This window comes from Adiantum capillus-veneris, chromosome 22 (assembly GCF_014529385.1).
Source record: "Adiantum capillus-veneris isolate H3 chromosome 22, ASM1452938v2, whole genome shotgun sequence".
Lineage (NCBI taxonomy): Eukaryota > Viridiplantae > Streptophyta > Polypodiopsida > Polypodiales > Pteridaceae > Adiantum > Adiantum capillus-veneris.
The window spans coordinates 53,724,425-53,744,160 of NC_140952.1; the positions used below are offsets into that span (position 1 = coordinate 53,724,425).

At 43.9% G+C, this 19,736-nt stretch overlaps 1 protein-coding gene and 2 pseudogenes across 2 annotated transcripts in view; all 3 read left to right on the forward strand.

The window, feature by feature from the left end:
* Positions 1-354: 354 nt before the first annotated feature.
* Positions 355-4,227, forward strand: LOC147429367 (uncharacterized; annotated as a pseudogene).
* Positions 4,228-5,957: 1,730 nt separating this feature from the next.
* Positions 5,958-19,736, forward strand: part of LOC147429368 (uncharacterized) — a 60,015-nt gene continuing 46,236 nt past the window's right edge. For both annotated transcript variants that reach the window (XM_086495557.1, XM_086495558.1), the window contains exon 1: positions 5,958-6,175. In XM_086495557.1, the coding sequence (XP_086351683.1) occupies positions 6,053-6,175 (123 nt within the window). In that variant the 5' untranslated portion in view covers positions 5,958-6,052. The remainder of the gene's footprint in view (positions 6,176-19,736) is intronic.
* On the forward strand, positions 13,063-15,505 carry LOC147429369 (uncharacterized; annotated as a pseudogene).

Consider the following 19,736-nt stretch of genomic DNA (forward strand, 5'->3'; position numbering starts at 1 on the left):
GTTCCCCCTTACCTACCTCATCTTAGGTTTTTTTCAGTCCACCTTATCTTTTTTCTCCACCCGTAGATGGACCCTCAGTCCTTAAATGATATGTATCAAACGGAACCCCTTGTAATGTTTTGTTTTTGGTCCCATAGGTCATATATGATCTCCGTGGACGATAATTCAATCTATCTATCTATCTAATCTATCTCTCTCTCTCTCTCTCTCTCTCTCTCTCTCTCTCTCTCTCTCTCTCTCTCTCTCTCTCTCTCTCTCTCTCTCTCTCTCTCTCTGTGTCTAGACTAGTTTACAAATAAAGCAAAGGTTTTTTTCAAGGGACAAATCCCAAAATGGGACTTGCATTAGCATGAAATGACAGATGAGGTGGTGGTGGGGTCGTACAAGTTAGATGCAAGAGCCGATTACCAACAGTTGGAAAGTGGGGTGGCATCAGTTGCAGTGCAGGCCTGGAGCGTTGGGACACGGCCATCGCCAACATGGGTGAGATCCAAAATAGTGTTGACATGTTGCAATGCCTCATTCTCAATCAGACAGTCTACAAGGACAATAGGCCTTCTCACTTGCTTCCTCTAATGCCAACCAAGCTCGTCATATCATGGCTTAGAAAAGGCAAATTTGTGTTCGAGAAAAGGAGTTTGATTCTACAATTTCCTTAGCTGCACTCACACGTGTAGAGAAGAGACTGACCAAAATAGCCCAACGTGCTGCAAAAACTCGTGCCTAGAAAGTTCTTCAAGAGCTTGATAAAACCACACAGATTCTTTCAGTTGCACATGGAAGAGTTGTGAGTTAAGCAAGAAGAGCTACCGAATAAGGATGAAGAAATCAAGGCTTTAAAGGCAATGGTGGAGGAACTCCGTGGTAGCTCTTTCCCACCTAGGACAGAGGAAAGCTAGTTTTATGTGCAATTTTGCAATGGTTTTGCGTGAGCTTGCGTGTTAGCTTGCGTGCAGGTTCTGGGATACATGGTGCCTGTATAGAGAATGTGGGATCTTGCCCAATGACGTCAATGTACATTGCAAGAGATATGAGATCTAACCTCTTTGTTAATGTCTATCGAGAATGGAAAACAAGAACATGCTCTCTCCCTCTCTCTCTTTCTCACTGCCGAGAGAGAGAGAGAGAGAGAGAGAGAGAGAGAGAGAGAGAGAGAGAGAGAGAGAGAGAGAGAGAGAGAGAGAGAGAGAGAGAGAGAGATTGAAGAAGAGCAAGAGAGAGGGGAGAGAGAGAAAATGAAAAAAAGCTTGGCCAAGAGCTTGCTCTAACAAGGGGCGGAGCAAGCTTTTGGCACGAGCTATGAAACATAAGCAAAAAGAGGGAAAAAGCCCACTCCAAAGCTTTCTCCAAAAGCTCGTTGTGCATCAATACCCTATGGCTATAGTAAGAGGGGGCATGGTATCTGCATATACTGGGTTGTGATGAAATGCATTAGAGAAACACTTCATGAACATATCATGCCCACGAAGATATTCACCATCCTTCAGAATAAATAGCAACAAACAATGTTAGCATGATTTTGTTGAGCAATCAACAATTCCCCGGTCCAATACACTCAAACAAAGAATACATACTTGGCTAGATAGAGGAAAATAGGTAAAAGCCTCTTCAATAAGTGTGAAAGGTGATATCCAAGCTCTATTTCAACAAGAACAAGATAAAATATGAGTTATGACCTTGAATCCAAGCACCGTACTCTTCGCATGCCAAAGCTTCACATGTACACAACACCTCACCGTTGTGATGATCAATCAATGCTGCATGTTTTTTTTATAATGGTGAGCAAAAACAAACAATACCTCATAAAGAAAAGGCTAAAATATATCTCGCGCCTTTGCAACAACAATAAAAAACAAGGCCCTGTAGGGATTCACGAGGCTATGGAGGGTGACGGTGGATGACAAACATGGTGTGAGATGGAGTGTGCACATCAAAGAAAGGGAAAACCAATGAGAGTGAGAGTGAGAGAAAGGCTTTGACACAAAAGAGAACACATTATGAACTGATTTTTTTAATGATTATTGAAAGACCTTATACATGAAATATATAGAAGTTGCATGCCTATTTTAGCCACCCTTTTCCCATGCAAACTCCACAAGGGCTGGAGTGCCTATCCATCTACCAACATGAGTGTTTGCCACTTGTTAAGATGACCAAATGACCAAGGCTTGAAAACCCAACCCCCCCCCCCCCCCCCCCGACAACAACATCAGGGTGTGTGTACTTCCCTCGAACAACAATCAGAGTGGGGACAACAAGAGCTGAAACCAAACACACAACGGGAGGTCTTACCACTTTTTCATGTGGAAGTGTTTATACTCGTACAAATCTTCCATGAAAGTAACTAACAATTAACAACATAAAACAAGGCTTTGACAAAAAATAGATGATAGTGTTGACAACAGGCAAAACCATAACAAACCTAAGACACAAAAATAATATTCTAGACTTGATAACAATATGCCTCACTGTAAAACCGGGCATACACATAAATGGGAGGTCTTACCACTTTTTCATGTGGAAGTGTTTATACTCGTACAAATCTTCCATGAAAGTAACTGACAATTAACAACATAAAACAAGGCTTTGACAAAAAATAGATGATAGTCTTGACAACAGGCAAAACCATAACAAACCTAAGACACAAAAATAATATTCTAGACTTGATAACAATATGCCTCACTGTAAAACCGGGCGTACACATAAACACCACTTTCAATACTACTTTGACAACTTCGAGAGGGAAGTGACATCTATTCTGGAGAGAGCTTCCATATTCTTATGTCCTATCATTGATGTTATCTTTCATGCATCGATCAAGTAGGTAGCCATTAAGCTTGGTTGCAAAACTTTCATGCCAAATCTTGGCATCACAAACCAAATCTTGCATCTTCATGGTTCCGATCAAAATTCTCGTATAAAACACAACAATTTTCAAGAGATTTCTCTTCCATTTGATTTTGAGAATGGGTCTTTGAACCACGTACCACACCATAAAGTCACTAGAGTTTTGTAAAAGCGGATGCAACATCAAACTTGCAAACAATAGAGGGTTCTGGCAGCTTTTTGAGATGCTATAGACAAGTCTTTGACTTGTCCTCGAAGACTAGTTGTAAAGCATTTCAACTTGCACACTTGCCGCTTTCAAGATTTATTGTAGCGTGTTGGAATGCTTGAAGGGGTTATTATCACCATCGCTAATAGCGTTTTGAAACGCTTACAAAGTCACCTTTGTGGTGTGTGCCTAGGAGATGAACAAAACGCCGTCGACAAGCCTCGCCTCTTTTGGTTGCATTTTGAAACGCTATATGCTCTTTGCCTAGGAAGATGAAGACGTCTAGCTGCCTCTTCTGCAAAAGAATAGACAACGTTTTGATATGCTGCTATGTGTCATCGCCTAGCTTTGTAGTAGCATTTTTGACATGCCCTACCAATTCCACAAAATGACAACATTTTGAGAGGCTTCTCGTCGACTAGCCTTGCTGCAACCACCACTATGAGTGTTTTGAGAAGATTTGTCTGTAGCTCTGCAGCACAAGCCCTAAGGCAGCGTTTTGAAACGCTATCATTGCTTAGCTATTGCCCGCGACTGTGCCTACCCTGGGCTCTGATACCAATGTTGAGATTTGCGGGGCTCTGGAGGGTGATGGCGGAGGACAACCATGGTGGGATGGAGCGTGCAGAGCAAAAAAAAGAAGAAGAGGAAACCAAAAAGAGCAAGAGAAAGGCTTCGACACAAAATAGAACACACTATGAATTGATTTTTTGATTGATTATTGAAAGACCTTATACATGATATACATAGAAGTTGCATGCCTATTTTAGCCACCCTTTTCCCCTGCAAAGTCCAAAAATATTGGAGCGCATATCCGTCTACCAACAAGTGTGTTTCCCACGGGTTAAGACGACCAAATGACTAGGGTTTGAAAACCCAACAGGTCCTCGTGATGAAATGAGCACTTTTCTTTCAGGGATAACGTTGCAACCACATGATGCATATACATGTATAAATGAGTATATCCATGTAGCTTAACAATAAGCTCAGAGACCTTCTCTTCATCTCAATAAGCTCATCCTCGTGCTTAGGGTAGAAACAACTTTAGAACAACTGGTCAGTTGTCATGCTTCAACATTATTGTCTACTACGATGAGTTATGTTCATTCTCAAATTAAAAGGATCGAGTATTTGTGATAATTTGAATGTTTTTTTATCTGAGAAAGGTTTGAATATAATGATACAATGTATCAAGTCCAATGGAGGCCTCATAAAAAGTCAAGGCAATTACTCTTGAAGGCCTCATGTATAAAAGAAAATGACAAAACAAGTCAAGAGTGGTTGGATAACTTTTTATACTTGTAGGGACATATATTACCAGCGCACATACATTAAATTCCCTCAAAAGTAGATTTATTGCATGGTACAATAACTTAAAACTCCCAGAAGACTGTGTCGGACTAAAGTTATAAAAGTGAGCTTGCTTTTAAAGTTAGGATGGCGGACCATAAGTGATCAAAGTGTCACTATCAGGATGAAGCATGACATTTGGACAATGAACTCAAATGAAGGAGAATACCTATTGCATAGATCTCCTAAGGACAAAGAAGACTATTAAGGCATAAAAGCATAGTTTTAACATGAAACTTTTGCATTTCCATAACAGAAAGATTTATGCAAGAGACCTTGGGAAGAGGTTAGCTTCTTGACAAACCCACAATCATAAACATAGTTTAACAGTGAGCTACAACCAACATGAAATAGACGGGAATGAAACAACCCTCCCCCAAAGAAGTACTTTTATTGTTTGTTTATTAACACAAAGGGCAAAAGTACCACATAAAAAAAGCATCCTAAGTTACGATTGGAATTTGTAACATCGTAACATAGAGGTATTCCTACAGTGCCATAAACTGGCTACCAAACAATTGAAAACATGAAACAAAGTTTGATTGCATAATTTCAACGTCCAAACAACTGATTTTGCCTATTTGAGACAAAATAGGAGATTCCAAATTAGAAGTAAAAGTAGAACTAAATACTTATACCCATTTTACTGAGATTTTGTAGGCATGGAGTCAACAATAAAATTCAATGTGGCAACCTTGAAACCTTCTAAACTCCCACAAGCTTTAAAGAGAGAAATCTTGGCAAAAGAAGCCCAATACAAAACACACGACAATGTACTTGAAGTAATTGGTGCCATGATGGATATCTTTGACCCCACAAGCATTCACTATCTCTTCTTTACTAATTGAAGGGCATTTTATATTTCCAACAACAAGGTGATAGTCAGCCATTACTCAATGGCTGAGCACCACTATAAAGATGCATACCTACATTCTATCATTGAACAAATTGCTTTCTATAGCTAAGCACAAATCATATGTGAATTTCTCTCATGAGGTCAAGGAGCATTTGCAACAAAACGAAGGCACCAATGTTGCGTCCAAAGCAAAACTATAGCAAGGTGGGGGACGAAAACCATTAAGAGACGAGCACCACAGAGAGGTGCAAGCAAGAGGAGGCCTTGGAAGGAAGCTTACAATGGTTGCCCTCCCTCTACAACTCTATAGCGTAGGGTTCGACACAACCTTAGTAGGGGTTCAGACTTGGAGAAAGAGACTTGCGTAGAAAGGAGAGGAAGTAGGGAGTGGAGACCCTTTGTGTGCATGAGTCTAGAGAGAGAAAGAGCTAATGGTTACCTACACCAAAAAGTAAACAAAATAAAGGAATCTTCTTAATAAAATAGCTGGCTTTGGTTGTGGGGTGTATATTAACCATACACTCTACCTTAACTTATCATCATTAGGTTTTATAAAACTCAATCATACCATTTACTGTTTGTGAAAAATCACTCAAAAATAGAATTCTTGATTTTTACATTATTAAACTCAGGCCAAGCCACCAGCACAGCACAAACCCACACCCCCCCCCCCCCCCCCCCCCCCCCCCAAACCCCTCCACCCCCCGCCAAATGGGCAAATCCACCATTCAAATCGAGTTAACTCCAAACTAGCTCAGAAGTTTAAATTTCGTCTATAGAACGTTCGCACCATGCGCATTCTGAGCTGGAACGTGAACGGGCTTTACACCACCCTCAAGGATGCTGCGGTTCGCCATTCTTCTATCTCCAACTACTTCTCCAATGTCCTCAACGCCGACATCATCTGTTTCCAGGTTCAGATTTTCTTCTTCAGCGGGATTGTAAGGTGAAAAATTTGGCCTTTGTGATGAATCTGAGGACGCTAAGCCGTGGACATAAAATGAATGCAAATGATAAACTTGAAAGACTAATCCTTGTGGTGTACACATACAAGGTTCAAGATCTCTGGCAGTGTGATCGATAACAAGTCCCTTATGTGGGAGTTCAAGGGTTTCATATAGGGGTCGTGGATGAAGTGGGTTACATTCAAAGCTGTCTTCCAGCTTCACTTGCATTCATAGAGCTTTGGAAAAGTTGTAGATGTTTTTTATTTGAGTTTACTGGTCTACAACATTAATTGTCGAGATTAGGGAGGATAAAACAGAGAACCATTGATGGCATTAAGGTGACAATCACCACTTAATTACACAATGGAGATTGGAATAGAGTGTAAACACAAAATGATCACTAGATTGAATGCAAGGTGGTTCAGAACGTACTGTATATGGCGTATATGTATGTATTATACGTTGTTCCGTACAAGAAAATTATTATGTATGTAAAAATACGTATTCTTGTACTAAATTTTTAGGACATTTTTAACAAAAAACAAGAGAGAAGGCAACAACTTATAGAGATATTCAAAGACATGTTTTACAAGACAACCACATACTCTGTAACTACGACAAGAGACTTCAAAGTTAAGACGACTTTGATGATTGAACAGGAATATCAAAGCTGAAATGAGATCTGAAATAACAGTGAACAATGAACACACCAATACTGAAAACATCAAAGTACCATAGGTGATAGCCTAAAGGGCCCTGGCTATAACAAAAGGCTCATCATAGAGCGTACAAATGTCATAAATGAAACCATTCTACCCAAAAAGTAAGTGTATATAGTAGCAGAGAGCACTCAATAGCTAGCTAGCCCATCATCCATGTGATGGCCTCATCCTCAAAAATCATCATCAGATGCAGATGAAGACTCCATTGAAGAGACCAAGTTCCCATCTGTCAGGACATTGCCCTCTTTGTCGTACTCTGGCTCTGCCATCACGGACACCTGTGCCTCAAGTTCCCAACTTTCACAGAGGATGCCGACGACCATGTCCAAAGGTTTGTTTCTCTCTGCAGAGGTCATGGCCTCAACCGCGAAGACGCCTACTTAGTACTCTTCCCATTACCTTGGATGGCTTAGCAGACAAGTGGTACAGTCAGTTTGCAGAAAACCACTTTACTACTTGGGCCACATTGAGACAACAATTCTGTGAAGCTTTCAGACTAGGGGACTTCCAAGAGAAGGTTCTGGATGAGTTAGCCAACCTGATGCTTTAGCCCAAAGAGACTTTTGGAGAGCTCATGACCAGAACAAAGTCTTTGGTCGCCAAGATTCCTCAGCAACCGGGTGAATTCATGGTTAAGAAGTGGGTGGAGAAGGCTCTTTCCAAAACGTCTCAGCAAAATTGCGGGAGAATCTCCGACTTGACGCCACCCCGGAGGAGTTTGTTGCAACTGCTACTCGGATAGGAGTGAGGAAGCTGTTCACCGACTCTCCTAAGGTAGAAACCACCTCAGTCCTTTTAGAAAGTCACTCTGATCCTTTGACCTCTTTACGTAGAGAACTGGAAGCTTTGAAGTTACAACGAGCTCTTCATGAAGAGAGATCATACTCTCTTCGGCAGGAGAAGCTTCCACAGCAAGAAGCTTTGGACAATCTCAAGCGCGAGCTCAAGGAGCTCAAAGCTCATCAAGAGACTAATACTATGGTTTGTGTACCTCCTGTTGTTCTCTTGGGCATCCTCCGTAGGAATGTCCGCTCCGAGCTTACTGTCACTTCTGTGAGAAGTCAGGGCATGATGACAAAGAATGCTACTATCTGACAGGATCGAGACAATTACAACAGAGTCTCGCTCCAACGCTTCAACAAGGCTTAGCTCCTGCATCCCATATGGTTTCTGCTTATGGTCAACAAACCCAAATGCCACGTTTGCTGACAACCCCTCCTATGCAAGGTATGCAGAGTACTTTTCCCTCTCAGAGCTTTTATCATGCCCATGCTCCCTCATCCTGTCACGTGACACATCCAACCCTATGTGTCCGTGGACAAGCTACAGCATGACCAGGGTTCAGTTCCGTCAAGTCAATCTAGAATAGGAAGTGATCTTGCACTTTTGTGAGTTTGTTCGCAGACCGTGCATGACCAGTCACTTAGATTAGATGCATATCCTCCGGTTGCACACAGCATGATCATCAGCATTCTCATCAGAATCCATCAGAATCCATCAGAGGAATTTTCTAGTGCATTAAACCTATTTCCCCTATTTTTGACATTTTTCACTTCTTTATTAAGCGACTTTTGTTGGGAACTAGGTAGGGCAATTTTGCTAAGATAATATGTAAGCAAACCAAAGCTAGCACTTTCTGGCAGAAGAGGCAGCAAGAGCATTGCTCACAGGCAACTTCTCAGTAGGACCCCAAGTTCTCTAGCGTTTTTGCATCACAGCAGAAGAGCTAGCGTTTTTGGACAAGAACCCAGATCAGCCAGCGTTTTTGCATTGCAGAGCAGCTTTGGCATTAGCAGACACAGCAGATCCACTTGACGACAGCAGATCAGCCCTAGCGTTAGTGGATTTCCTCCAGCAGCAGATTTTCAGCCCTAGCGTTTTTGCATCAGCATCACACTTCAGCGTTTTGCAGATTCACTGTGACGGAACCAGCGTTTTCAGTTTTCACCCTTTAGACACAGCAGAACAAGTCCCGAACCTCGCAGATCTCACCTTCCCGCAGCCGTTCCTCGCCGCACGGTGGGATCCGTCGAAGTTTGCAGATTCAGCCACGTTTTCAGCGCGTCGTCGTCGCATCATCGTCATCGACATCATCACCGACATAGAGTCAGAATTCAACAGATAAAGATTGCAGATTTCAGCCATTAGCACTTTCATATTTCAGCCGTCTCGTCGTCGTCTACATCTTCGGCAAGTCCAAGCATTGTAGAGATTTGTGCAATCAATAGTAGTCCGCTCTCGCCATAGAGAGTGGGGCCTTTGGAGGAGGGTTTGACAACATTCTGGTGTCGTATTCTCTTCTCTCTCTATCTCTCAGTCTCATGCACTTCCATTCACAGTGTCCATTCACTTTGTTTGTGTCCATTGCACTTTCTCATTAAGAACGGAAGGCTCTCCCTTCCATAAGTAAAAGGAACCTTGAGCACAGTTTGGAGCACTCATCTTGAGCAAAGTTCAACATTCATTCCGCTACACCTTACACATCCCCTCAGTTTCTACGCCTCCACCTCCAGCTCCATGCACCAGGAGCAAGGACCACCTCCCCCTTCGACTCGCCCATTGAATTGACCGATTTTGTGCTACAGATAGGGGGAATATGGACATTACCAAAGCGAATGCCCCCTGCCAGAAGGGTCCCCTCCCTGCCGTCATTGCCCTGAAGCGAAGGATCACTACAGTAAGGATTGACCTAAACTTCGTGCATCCACGGCTTTGAACCCAAGTCAAAGGCAAAATGAGTTTACCTTTCCCAAGCTCAATCTGATAGCTGTTAGCACCATTCCTCAACCGCCCCCTTCTGCCCATGCGGTTACCCCTCAAGATAAGCTGCAGTTGGAGCCAGTGGGCGTCCTCACTCGGGCCCAGAGAGTCGCTCTCGGTCTTAGCATTCCAATAAGTTCAACTCCCCCACACATTCTCACACCAGTGGATACCCTGCCTTCAACTGTCGATAAGCCATCCCCCAGTGCCAAGCAAGAATCCAAATCTTTGCTCTCCAATATTGGTGAAGCCTTCTTGGAAGCAGTTGCCAATCTACAGAAGATCAAGGTCCCCGAGAAACCACTGGTAGAAAATAATAAGATTACAACAGAGACAATCTTGAAGAACACCTTCCAACAAGTGACCCTCTATGACATGCTGCGGCTAGATGCGAGTTTTAGAAGTGACACCATTGCTGTTATTCAGTCACTTTACCCCAGAGCAAGTCCTCACGGCGGGCACCTCCCAATGCGACCATTAGAGTCATATATGATATCCCATCCTGCTGCTCCCCTTACTGATTATAGATGCACTCGTCTAACCGTGTCCGTCTTGGGGTGGCAATTCTCAGGAGTGATAGTGGATGGTGGATCTAGCATCAACCTGATGCCCGAGTTCACTATGTTGGCTTTAGGTCTACAGCCTACTCGCTGTCACAAAGTGATGATGTGGCTGCCAGAAACCCTAATCTGCAGAAACCCTAATTTCTGCCAAAAACCCTAATCTGCAAAAACCCTAATTTCTGCCAGTAACCCTAACCCTAACCCTAAACAACCTGCAAACCCTAATTCAGCAGAGTACAATGCGTTGACAGCAGACACGTGGCAGCCAGGATTTTCCGGCGCAAAATCCACTGACAGGCTGACGTGGCAAAGTGTACGGAAACTTGCTTTTTGCGTAGCTTGCTGATGACGTGGCAGCGTACGGAATCCCTGAAATTACGCTGGCTGTTTTTGGGTAGCTTTTGGAATAAATCGCTTTAAATTGGAGAAGCGTTTCACTTACTGTTTTTGGGGCTTTGCTCTTGGGCATCCCTTGTATCTTTAAAATAGTGGGGAGGGCCTCACTTCTCAGAGCATCTGGACGCAGAGTCTGAGAGTGAGACCCAACCACTCTTGTACTTTGAACTCAGATTAATACAAAAAGAAATACCGAAAGGAGCGCCAGTCTTTGGGGCCAATATCTCTAGGCACGGAACTCCGCCGGGCCAGTGTAAATCAATTGTGAACCGTGAACTGTTTTGAAGTGGTTATTTGGTGCTGTCGCGGTCGATTCTTGACTTGGAGTGTTCAAGTCTATCACAGTGGTATCAGAGCATGGCCGATTTCTCTTCTACGGGAAATCCGATCCCAAATTTTTTATCCGCGGCACCTATGGCTTCACGCAAGGATCAGTCGACTCCCTCTGCATCCGGAGATGCGGGAAGGGATCACAACGAAGATTCCGGCAAGGAGTATGGCCCGCCTCAGCCTACTCAGGCGGAGCGACGAGAGATGGAGCGTCGTCAATTGATCGGCGATGCAACAAAGATGATGCTCAATTTTGCGAAGGACCCAAAATTTGCAAAATATATGAGTGAGACTTCTTTTTAGGAAGTGGACGAGCAGTGGCAGAAAACCACAGAACCACCCCCGAAACCCGCTCTCAAGAAACCTTCTGCTCACAAGAAATATTCAGAGAAGGAATTAGAAGAGGTGGTTGATGCACGTATTGCTCAGCTTTTTGACACGCAAAACAAAGCTAAAAAGCACGGCAAAAAGCCGAAGAAAGGCACTGACTTCCCGGGTTATTTGGGTCGTTAGTCGACATTTGATAAGGCAAAGAAACAGAAGAAGCGTGTTCGATTTGAAGAAGTACCCAATTCTTCTTCTTGTTCTTCTTCTTCTTCTGACAGTTCTTCTAGCTCTTCTGACTCGAGCGAAGAAGACAGAAAAGGCAAAAAGCGAAGCAAGAAACAACGCTTCGGAAAGGGCAAGAAAAAGGCAAAGAAGTCTCACTCTCGCCCAGTGAGTGACAGTTCTACAGAGGACTCGTCTACAGACAGTTCAGACTCTGACGACGGTAACTTTTATGCAAATAAGAAGAATTTTTATAAAGCCAACCAGTATGACTTTCTGGAAGACAAAAGCAAAAAAGTCCAAGAGTTTAAGAAAGGTGGACAGTCAATTAAATTTGACACGTTTTTCGGATATAGAGATGCTTCGAAGGCTTTGTCTTTTATACAGCAGTTTGACATCGCTTTCGTCGGAGGACGCTACTCAGAGCACTCTAAGATTCGGAGAGCTGCCTCTTACTCTAAGGGGAATGCTCGAACTTGGTGGTCCACGCTTATTTTAAACAAGACTGCGCCAATTAAATGACTGAAATTTAAGAAGCTTTTTATTTCTTCTTGGCTGACTCAAGAGTATGCGATATACGAGCTGCTTGGAACCATCTTCGGACGACCAAGAGAGATACAGTGGACGCTTATTGCGAGAGATTCGGGAGCTCTTTTCTACCCGCCTCTTCATTCAAGAAGATCTCGTTCAGAGAACAGATTGAGCGGTTTACCTTGGGTCTACCTACAGAGATCCGAGATCACTGCTTGGAACAGAAGTCAGCTTCTATTCAGGAGTTGATGAGTCATGCGAAACGGGATTTTGCCATTCACTATGGCAGTCTGACCTACCCCACCGATGAGGTCATGACACAACGAGCCGAACAGACTTCAGCAAATGAAAGTAGAAAGAGAAAGAGCAACCTAGAAAAGAAGGATGCACGACCCAAGCTTACTCCTAAGGAGAGAGCTCGCTTCATCAGGGTGGGGAAGTGCTTTGGATGCGGGGAACATGGACATATCTCCGCGAAGTGCCCTAAAAAGGCAGAGAAAGAACAGAATGACAAGGACGACGAAAGGCTTGAGAGTTCGAGAGCAGCTGAGGAACGCGGAAGAAAAGGCAAGATGAAAACAGGACTGGTTCCAGATTGTGTGCATAGTTTTTTTCATACGCGTCCGATTGGGCAATTGGACTTCCGGGCGCGTCCGTGTATGATTGGCGGATGGTTGCCGTTTCCGGACGTGAGCAGGGCGATTTTGACGAGCTTGCAAATTTCCCCCCAAATTGTCAAATGTGCCCCAAAACGTCTCTGCGCGAGTTTTCTAAAAACTGCAACGCTGCCATTTCTGCACACAGTGACTCGATTGAGGCTTGAGAGTCGAGACCGCGAGCCGGGAGCCCTACCCACACACTCTCCCGCGCGCGGCTGATTCTTCACCTACGTCCTTTGTTACCCATGGGCCGTGGGCTGCTCCTGAGTCTTGACTCGTGAGGCCTCCACTTTGTCAAGGTTTGCAACTTTGCAGTGTGCACCTTGCAAGTTTGTAGAATCCAGATGGGCCGAGTGAAGCGTCCTGAATGGCAGTATGTAGAACAATTGAAGCCTCAAAAGAAAGGGCAATTTACATGTAAATGCAAGTATTGTGGGCATACTTGGGACGGTGGTCCCTCCTGTATTCGTGCACATTTATTGCCCCTCTTTGGCTATGGTGTAGGCCCATGTGACAGTGTGCCAGAGGACGTCAAAGAGGTGGTCACAAGGTTGCATGTAGATGTACAGAATGATGGGAAGGACCCAAATGCATTTGTAGATGCCTTGGTGGATGATTTGGGAGGTAATGCCTCTCTATCTCAAGGAGGTGCCTCAGGCTCAATGAGTACACATGCATCAGGGAGTGCTCATGTAAGTGCCACTGGGACTTGGTCTTCCAAATCAAATGTGGGGTCCTCGAGCAAAAAGAGGAAGGTTGCACAAGGGCCTTTGGCAAGTGCATTTAGCTTGCAAGCACGCAAGCAAGTAGATCAAGCCTTTCGCAGGTTTTTTTATGCAGAGGACATTCCTGAATGGAAAGTGCGGAGTCCTTTCTTTTTGGAAATGGTCAAGGCAATTGGACAAGTTGGTCCATCTTATGTGCCTCCCACATACAATGCTTTGCGCACCACAGAGTTAAATGATGAGGTCAAATGCATTGGTCATGAGATCATGGGTGTGCACGAGAAATGGAAAAAAACATGGATGCACAATTGTATGTGATGGATGGTCTGACACTAGATGCAGGTCTATCATTAACTCTCTTGCATGCTCTATACATGGTTCTGTGTTTTTGAAATCTGTGGACACATCTGGGGAGATAAAGACATCAGAATTTATTTTCAAGCAGCTTAAGGATGTGATTATTGGGGTAGGACCCTCCAATGTTGTGCAGGTATGCATGGACAATGCAACTAATTGTGTTGGGGCCGGGCAAATGGTGGAAGAGAAATGGAAACACATTTTTTTCACGAGATATGCATGCCATTGCTTGGACCTCTTGTTTGAGGATATTGGGAAGCTCCCTTGGCTTGCAAAAATTCTTGAAGATGCAACAAAGGTTGTCACATTTGTCACAAGGAAGTCCACTGTCTTGGCATTGTTTCGAATGCTTAGCAAGAAAGAATTGTTGAAGCCATCGGCCACTCGATTTGCCTACTACTTCATCATGTTGGCTAGTCTTGTGGATGAGAAATGTATGCAAGGTGTGCGTAGGCTTATGATTGATGCAAAATTTGTGAAAATGAAGGCATCCAGGACTGGAAAGGCCATAGTGGTCTCGGACATTGTGTTTAATGCATCCTTTTGGCAAGAGGCAAAGTTGATTTTGAAGATTTGTGCTCCCATCTTGAAGATACTTCGTTTGGCTGATAGGGAAGGAGCCACCATGGGGCTTGTGTATGAGCTTACGGATCGCATGGTTGAGCAAATTCAAAACATGCAAGGTATTGATGCGGCAAGGATGCAAGAGATCAATGACCTATGCGTTGATAGATGGAATATGATGCACACACCATTGCATGCTGTGGGATATTTGTTGCATCCTATATGGCGAGGAAGAGGACAATTCAATGATAGTGAGGTTCATGACGGGTGGGTGACATTTTTGGATAGGTATACCAAGGGTGATTTGACCATGTAGGGTACCCTCATTGATGAGTTGGACACTTTCCTCACTGAAAGAAAGTCATTTGCTCATCCTATTGCAAAGGATCCAAAGAGAATGCAAGAGGGTGTAAAATGGTGGGAGACTTTTGGGGCTTGCACGCCCACATTGCAGACTCTTGCACTTAAGGTGCTTTCTCAAGGGACATGTGCCTCTCCATGTGAGAGAAATTGGAGCACCTTCTCTCTCATTCACACCAAGAGAAGAAATAGGCTACTTCCTGCTCATACCGAGAAGCTTGTCTACATACTCACCAACTTGAGGCCCTTATGCAAGATCAAAGAGGGCGGCTATGAGAGAATGGAGGTGACATTGGAGATGCTTAACAAAGAGAAGGATGAGGAGCGTTTGCTTGAGTTGCAAGAGATTCAGGAGGCTATTGCACAGAGCACTGATGATGTTATGGAGTCTCTTCCGATTAGCATGCCCACTGATATTGGGACTTCATGCTCCGTTGCTGAGGATGAGGCTTGGGATGAGGATGAGGATGAGGATGATGAGGGTGATGATGAGGATGATGATGATGAGGTGGCCTTTGATGAGAGTTAGAGCTCATTGCATTTTGCTCTAGCCTCGGTCTTGACTCCTCTTAGCTCTACTTATGTTTTGGATTCACTATTTAGCATCGAGCGGCTGGACTCCACCCTCTAGGCTCTATTTATGTTTTGTCATTTGAATTTTGGAGTACTCAGTATACAGTCTTGTTGGTTTTGGAGGCTCCATATTTTGCCATCTCTTGCTTTGTTGTAGCCTCTAGTATGATCATGATTCATTGATGTATCTATTGATCAGAGATCTTGATCTGTTTCTTGGCTCCCGACTCCTTGATCTAGCTAGATTCTACATTTTCTATGATGTTTTAATGCATTATGTGGCTTTGGGTTGCTCTTTAGAGTTTAATGTTTTAAATTTAATTGCTATTTGTTATGATATATACACACTAATTTTTTAGTGTGTGTATATATATATATATACACACACTAATTTTTTAGTGCCGTATGGTATTCCACGTATGGTATCTTCGGGGGGTCTGAATTGGGCTTATATCGGGCTTCCATACCCGCCTGAGTGAGACGCATGGTTGACGTATGAAAAAACTATGATTGTGTGGGTACGGATCCCAACACCATGGACGAGAGTATAGAACTTTGCCGAGCTTGGGGCAAAGTGAAAGACCAAGAGGCCCTTATCTTTTTTGATGGAGGAGCCAAGGCCAACTTCATTTCACTGAAATTGGCAGCACGGCTCGAGATCACTCCCGATCAGATGGGACCACTTCCGGAGGCTGTTCTAGCTATAACTAAGTCAGACTTTGTAAATAATTAATTTATTTACGAGAAAAGAATTATCTAATTAGTTGTGTGCACACCAGAATAGACCTAGCAGTTCTAAGGCCTCAGGTGAGCCTAAATGCGGGCTAGAACACCTCAGAGGGACCTTAGCAGAAATTACCCTGAAGCCCTAGTGATTGGGAAATCGGATCTTCAGAAAGGGGTAAGCAGTAGCCTCAGATTTTAGGCCCAGAAAAATACGCGCGTCAGTACAAGCACATGAATGAGATGGGGTCCTTAGAACAGTGACCTTAAGGCTAATAAAGCTAATAAAGCCTTAGGGTAAGTTTCGTGAAATTAAATTTAACGGTCCGTGCCCGGGCGGGCGGCCGGACAAGTGTGAACAGGTAAAGGCGGTGCAGTGCCCGTGCGGCATTGCGCCGGCAGACCTTTGGTGTTCTCATAAAAGAATCATTGGTAGCAGTTGTTAGTTAGTTGCACATTTTCTTAATTAATGAGCTAGAAGTTTTTAAAGTCAAAAGTTGAATGGTTTTTAAGTTTTTAAAGTAAGTGTGCCAAGTGGCACACTTACCAATGCAAACTAACTCTCTCTCACTCTCACTCTCACCCTCTCTCTCTTCCTAGCGTCCCCTCTCCCTTATGGCTATTTAGGAGCCCCCCCTCCCCCATTTTCAGGGCTGGCAGTGCACCTACCCCCCCTAATGTGAGCGTGCTCTACGCGGTGGAGCCCTCCATTGAAGCTTGAGAGCAGCCCCTTGCGACATATGTGGTAGCCTTGTGCTCCCATTGTCAAGAACAAGGGATCTCACAGTCATAGACACCTTCTGGTGAAGTTTCATCGCGAGAAGCTGCCGTAGACGCTCTCTTAGCAGAGTGCGGCTGCTGAAATTCTCTGTTTTCAGCCCCTAATCACCTCGATTAGGGCTGTTTTCAGCAGATCAGCCATAGAAATTCTCTTCTCTCTCCTTATCCTAAGTCTACATCAAGTTTGGCGCGATTCCATCGCGAACAAGACCTCTGTTTCGGCGTAGGGGTGTGCACAGGTAAGAATTTCAGGTTATGTGCAGAAAATTACAGCAAGCATGTGCGTGTGCATTTTGCTTGTTTCTCTTTTGTGTTCGATGCATGAATGAATGAGCATGAAGGCAACACATAACGGAAGATGGACTCTCCTCTGTGAGAGCTTCCGATGAGCTGTTTCGGAAGATAGACTCTCTTTTCGAGAGCTTCCAACCAGTCTCGCAGAAGAGGGGAAATCCCCTAAGCAGTAAGAAAGTGGAAACACTTTCTCAGTCAGTAGTCAGAACAGAACAGAAGAAAGAATAGAGGACGAGCGTATGCCCCGTTCCTGTGCTTGTAAAGATTCTCCCTTAGTAATAAAGATATTCTCTTTATGGGGGGGGACCAGCACATCTTCTGGTCCCCAATGAAGTGTCAAGTTTTCTCGCTCCCTCTAATTCTCTTGAGTATTTGAAGTGCAATTAAACGTCAGTTTACGCTTCCGTATTTTTGTGACAGTGGTATCAGAGCAAGGTCCTCTCTCTCTTCCTGAAGGGATTGACGACTCTTGGCAGACTGCAGAAATGGGAGGACGCGAGATAGAGTTCTCTCTCCTTCAACAACAGGTGGAAGAGTTGGAGAAAGCTCTCTCCCATCCAGAAGTCCAAAAGATTCTCCATACTCTTGAAAAAGGGAAGGAGAAAATGCCGATGGGGTCGGGAGAAATTCCGCAGAACCCAAAGGCGCCACAACCAAGAAAAGATCCTTTGATTGGAACTTCCCGCATGCACGAGAGGCAGAAGAAATCTCCAGAACGTCATGTGCGGTTTATTCCAAAAGTTCAAGAGTAGGATCCCCCTGATTCCCCTCAGTTCTCTTTCATGAAGGATCTGGAAGACATAGTTTCTCCGGAGGACATGTTTCTCGACGATCCGTCGCAGCAAGAAGTACATTCAAGGGAAAGGACTCCTGTCCCCAAGGAGTCTAAGCATAGAAAGAAGGAGCACCATAAGAAGAAGCACCACAGGCAGAAAACATTCAAGTCGGGAGATAGAGATGTGAAATTCGACACCTACAATGGACGGCGTGATAATGACAGCTTTGGCTTTCATCCGCCAATTTGAAGTTGCATTTGCTGAAGGGAATTTTAAAGAAAGATCCAAGCTTTGCCATGTTAGTTTGTACTTGAAAGGCACCGCCAGCAATTGGTGGTTAACCCTTATTCTGGAAGATCGCAAACCCCAATATTGGACCGCTTTCAAGAAGGAGTTCTACGCACAATTCCTTTCTCCAGACTATGAGAAAGAGGTAAAGAAAGAATGGGATCGACTTTCACAGTCAGAGAACGAAACCGTTCCACGCTATGTGGATAGGTTTTGGGACGTTCTCTTGAAAGTCACTCCATTCAAGAAGATTGACGATTCGGAGAAGATGCGCAAGTTTGAAGCAGGTTTGCATGAAGCCTTGCAAAAGGGTATGAAGCTTTACCCTCGAGGTAACTTGCAGATACTTATGGAATCAGCCCGCATAGCTGATGGAATACATGACAAGGGTACTCCCAGGAAGATGGAGCAAAGCACTTACCATGCTAAGCAGAAGGCTCTCCATGAGCAGCCTACCTCTTTTACTTCTTCTCAAAAGAAGAAAAGAACCGCCTCCGAAGCAGAAGCAAAGCCAAATCAGCCCAAGAAAGGGAGATATCTCTCTCCTGCTGAGTTGCGAACATACATTAGTGAAGGAAGATGCTTCAAGTGCGGACAAGTTGGTCATATGAAGGGTGACTGTCCTACCAAACCTCCACAACCACCCTCTTCCAATGCAGTCCCAGATGTACATGGAAATACAACCAAGGATGGAAAAGAAAGAACTCTTCTCAAAGCATGGGGTAGTATCAACAACCAGCGGGCTCTTATTTTGTTTGACCCTGGTAGTACAGACAACTTCATCTCTACCAAGCTAGCTGACGACCTGAACTTGCAGCCCAATCGTTTCGGAGTCTCTATTCAAGCGCAATCTGCTTTCAAAGGGCAGAACTCAAACTCTACTCCAATCATAGGGAAGTTGAATCTAAAGGTCGACGACTACAAGGATCAAGAGTCTTTCTTACTAGCTTCACTTGAAGGATGCGATGTTATCTTGGGAATGCCTTGGCACTACAAGATGCATCCCATTCCTGACTATGTTCAGAAAACCTTATCTTTTGCTCATAAAGGAAAGGAGTATCTTGTACTTGCAGATGCAGGTGATTGGCGTATTCCTATCGCCAATCACATTGCCATCAAGAAAGAAATGAAAAAGTGTGTTTCAGCGTACTTGATTTTTGCAATAGAGAGAGATGTGTCTGTTTCACAACTTTCTTCCTCTTTAGAGCAAAAAAGACTTAAGTTAATAGAAAGATATAAAGATTGTTTTGCAGATGAACTTCCAAATGAACTCCCACCTTCGCGACCTGAGGATCATACAATTGATTTGATCCCAGGAAGTTCTCCTCCAAATCAGCCCCCTTATCGAGTTAGTCTAATGCAGCAAGAGGAAATTCTCAAGCAGGTTAACGAACTTTTGGAGAAGGGCTTAATAAGGCCTAGTACTTCTCCATATTATTCACCTGTCTTGCTAGTACAGAAAAAGGATGGCACATTCCGTATGTGCATAGACTATAGATCTCTAAACAAGATCACAATCAAGAATCGATTTCCAATCCCTCGGATTGACGACATTCTTGATAAGTTACAAGGAGCCAG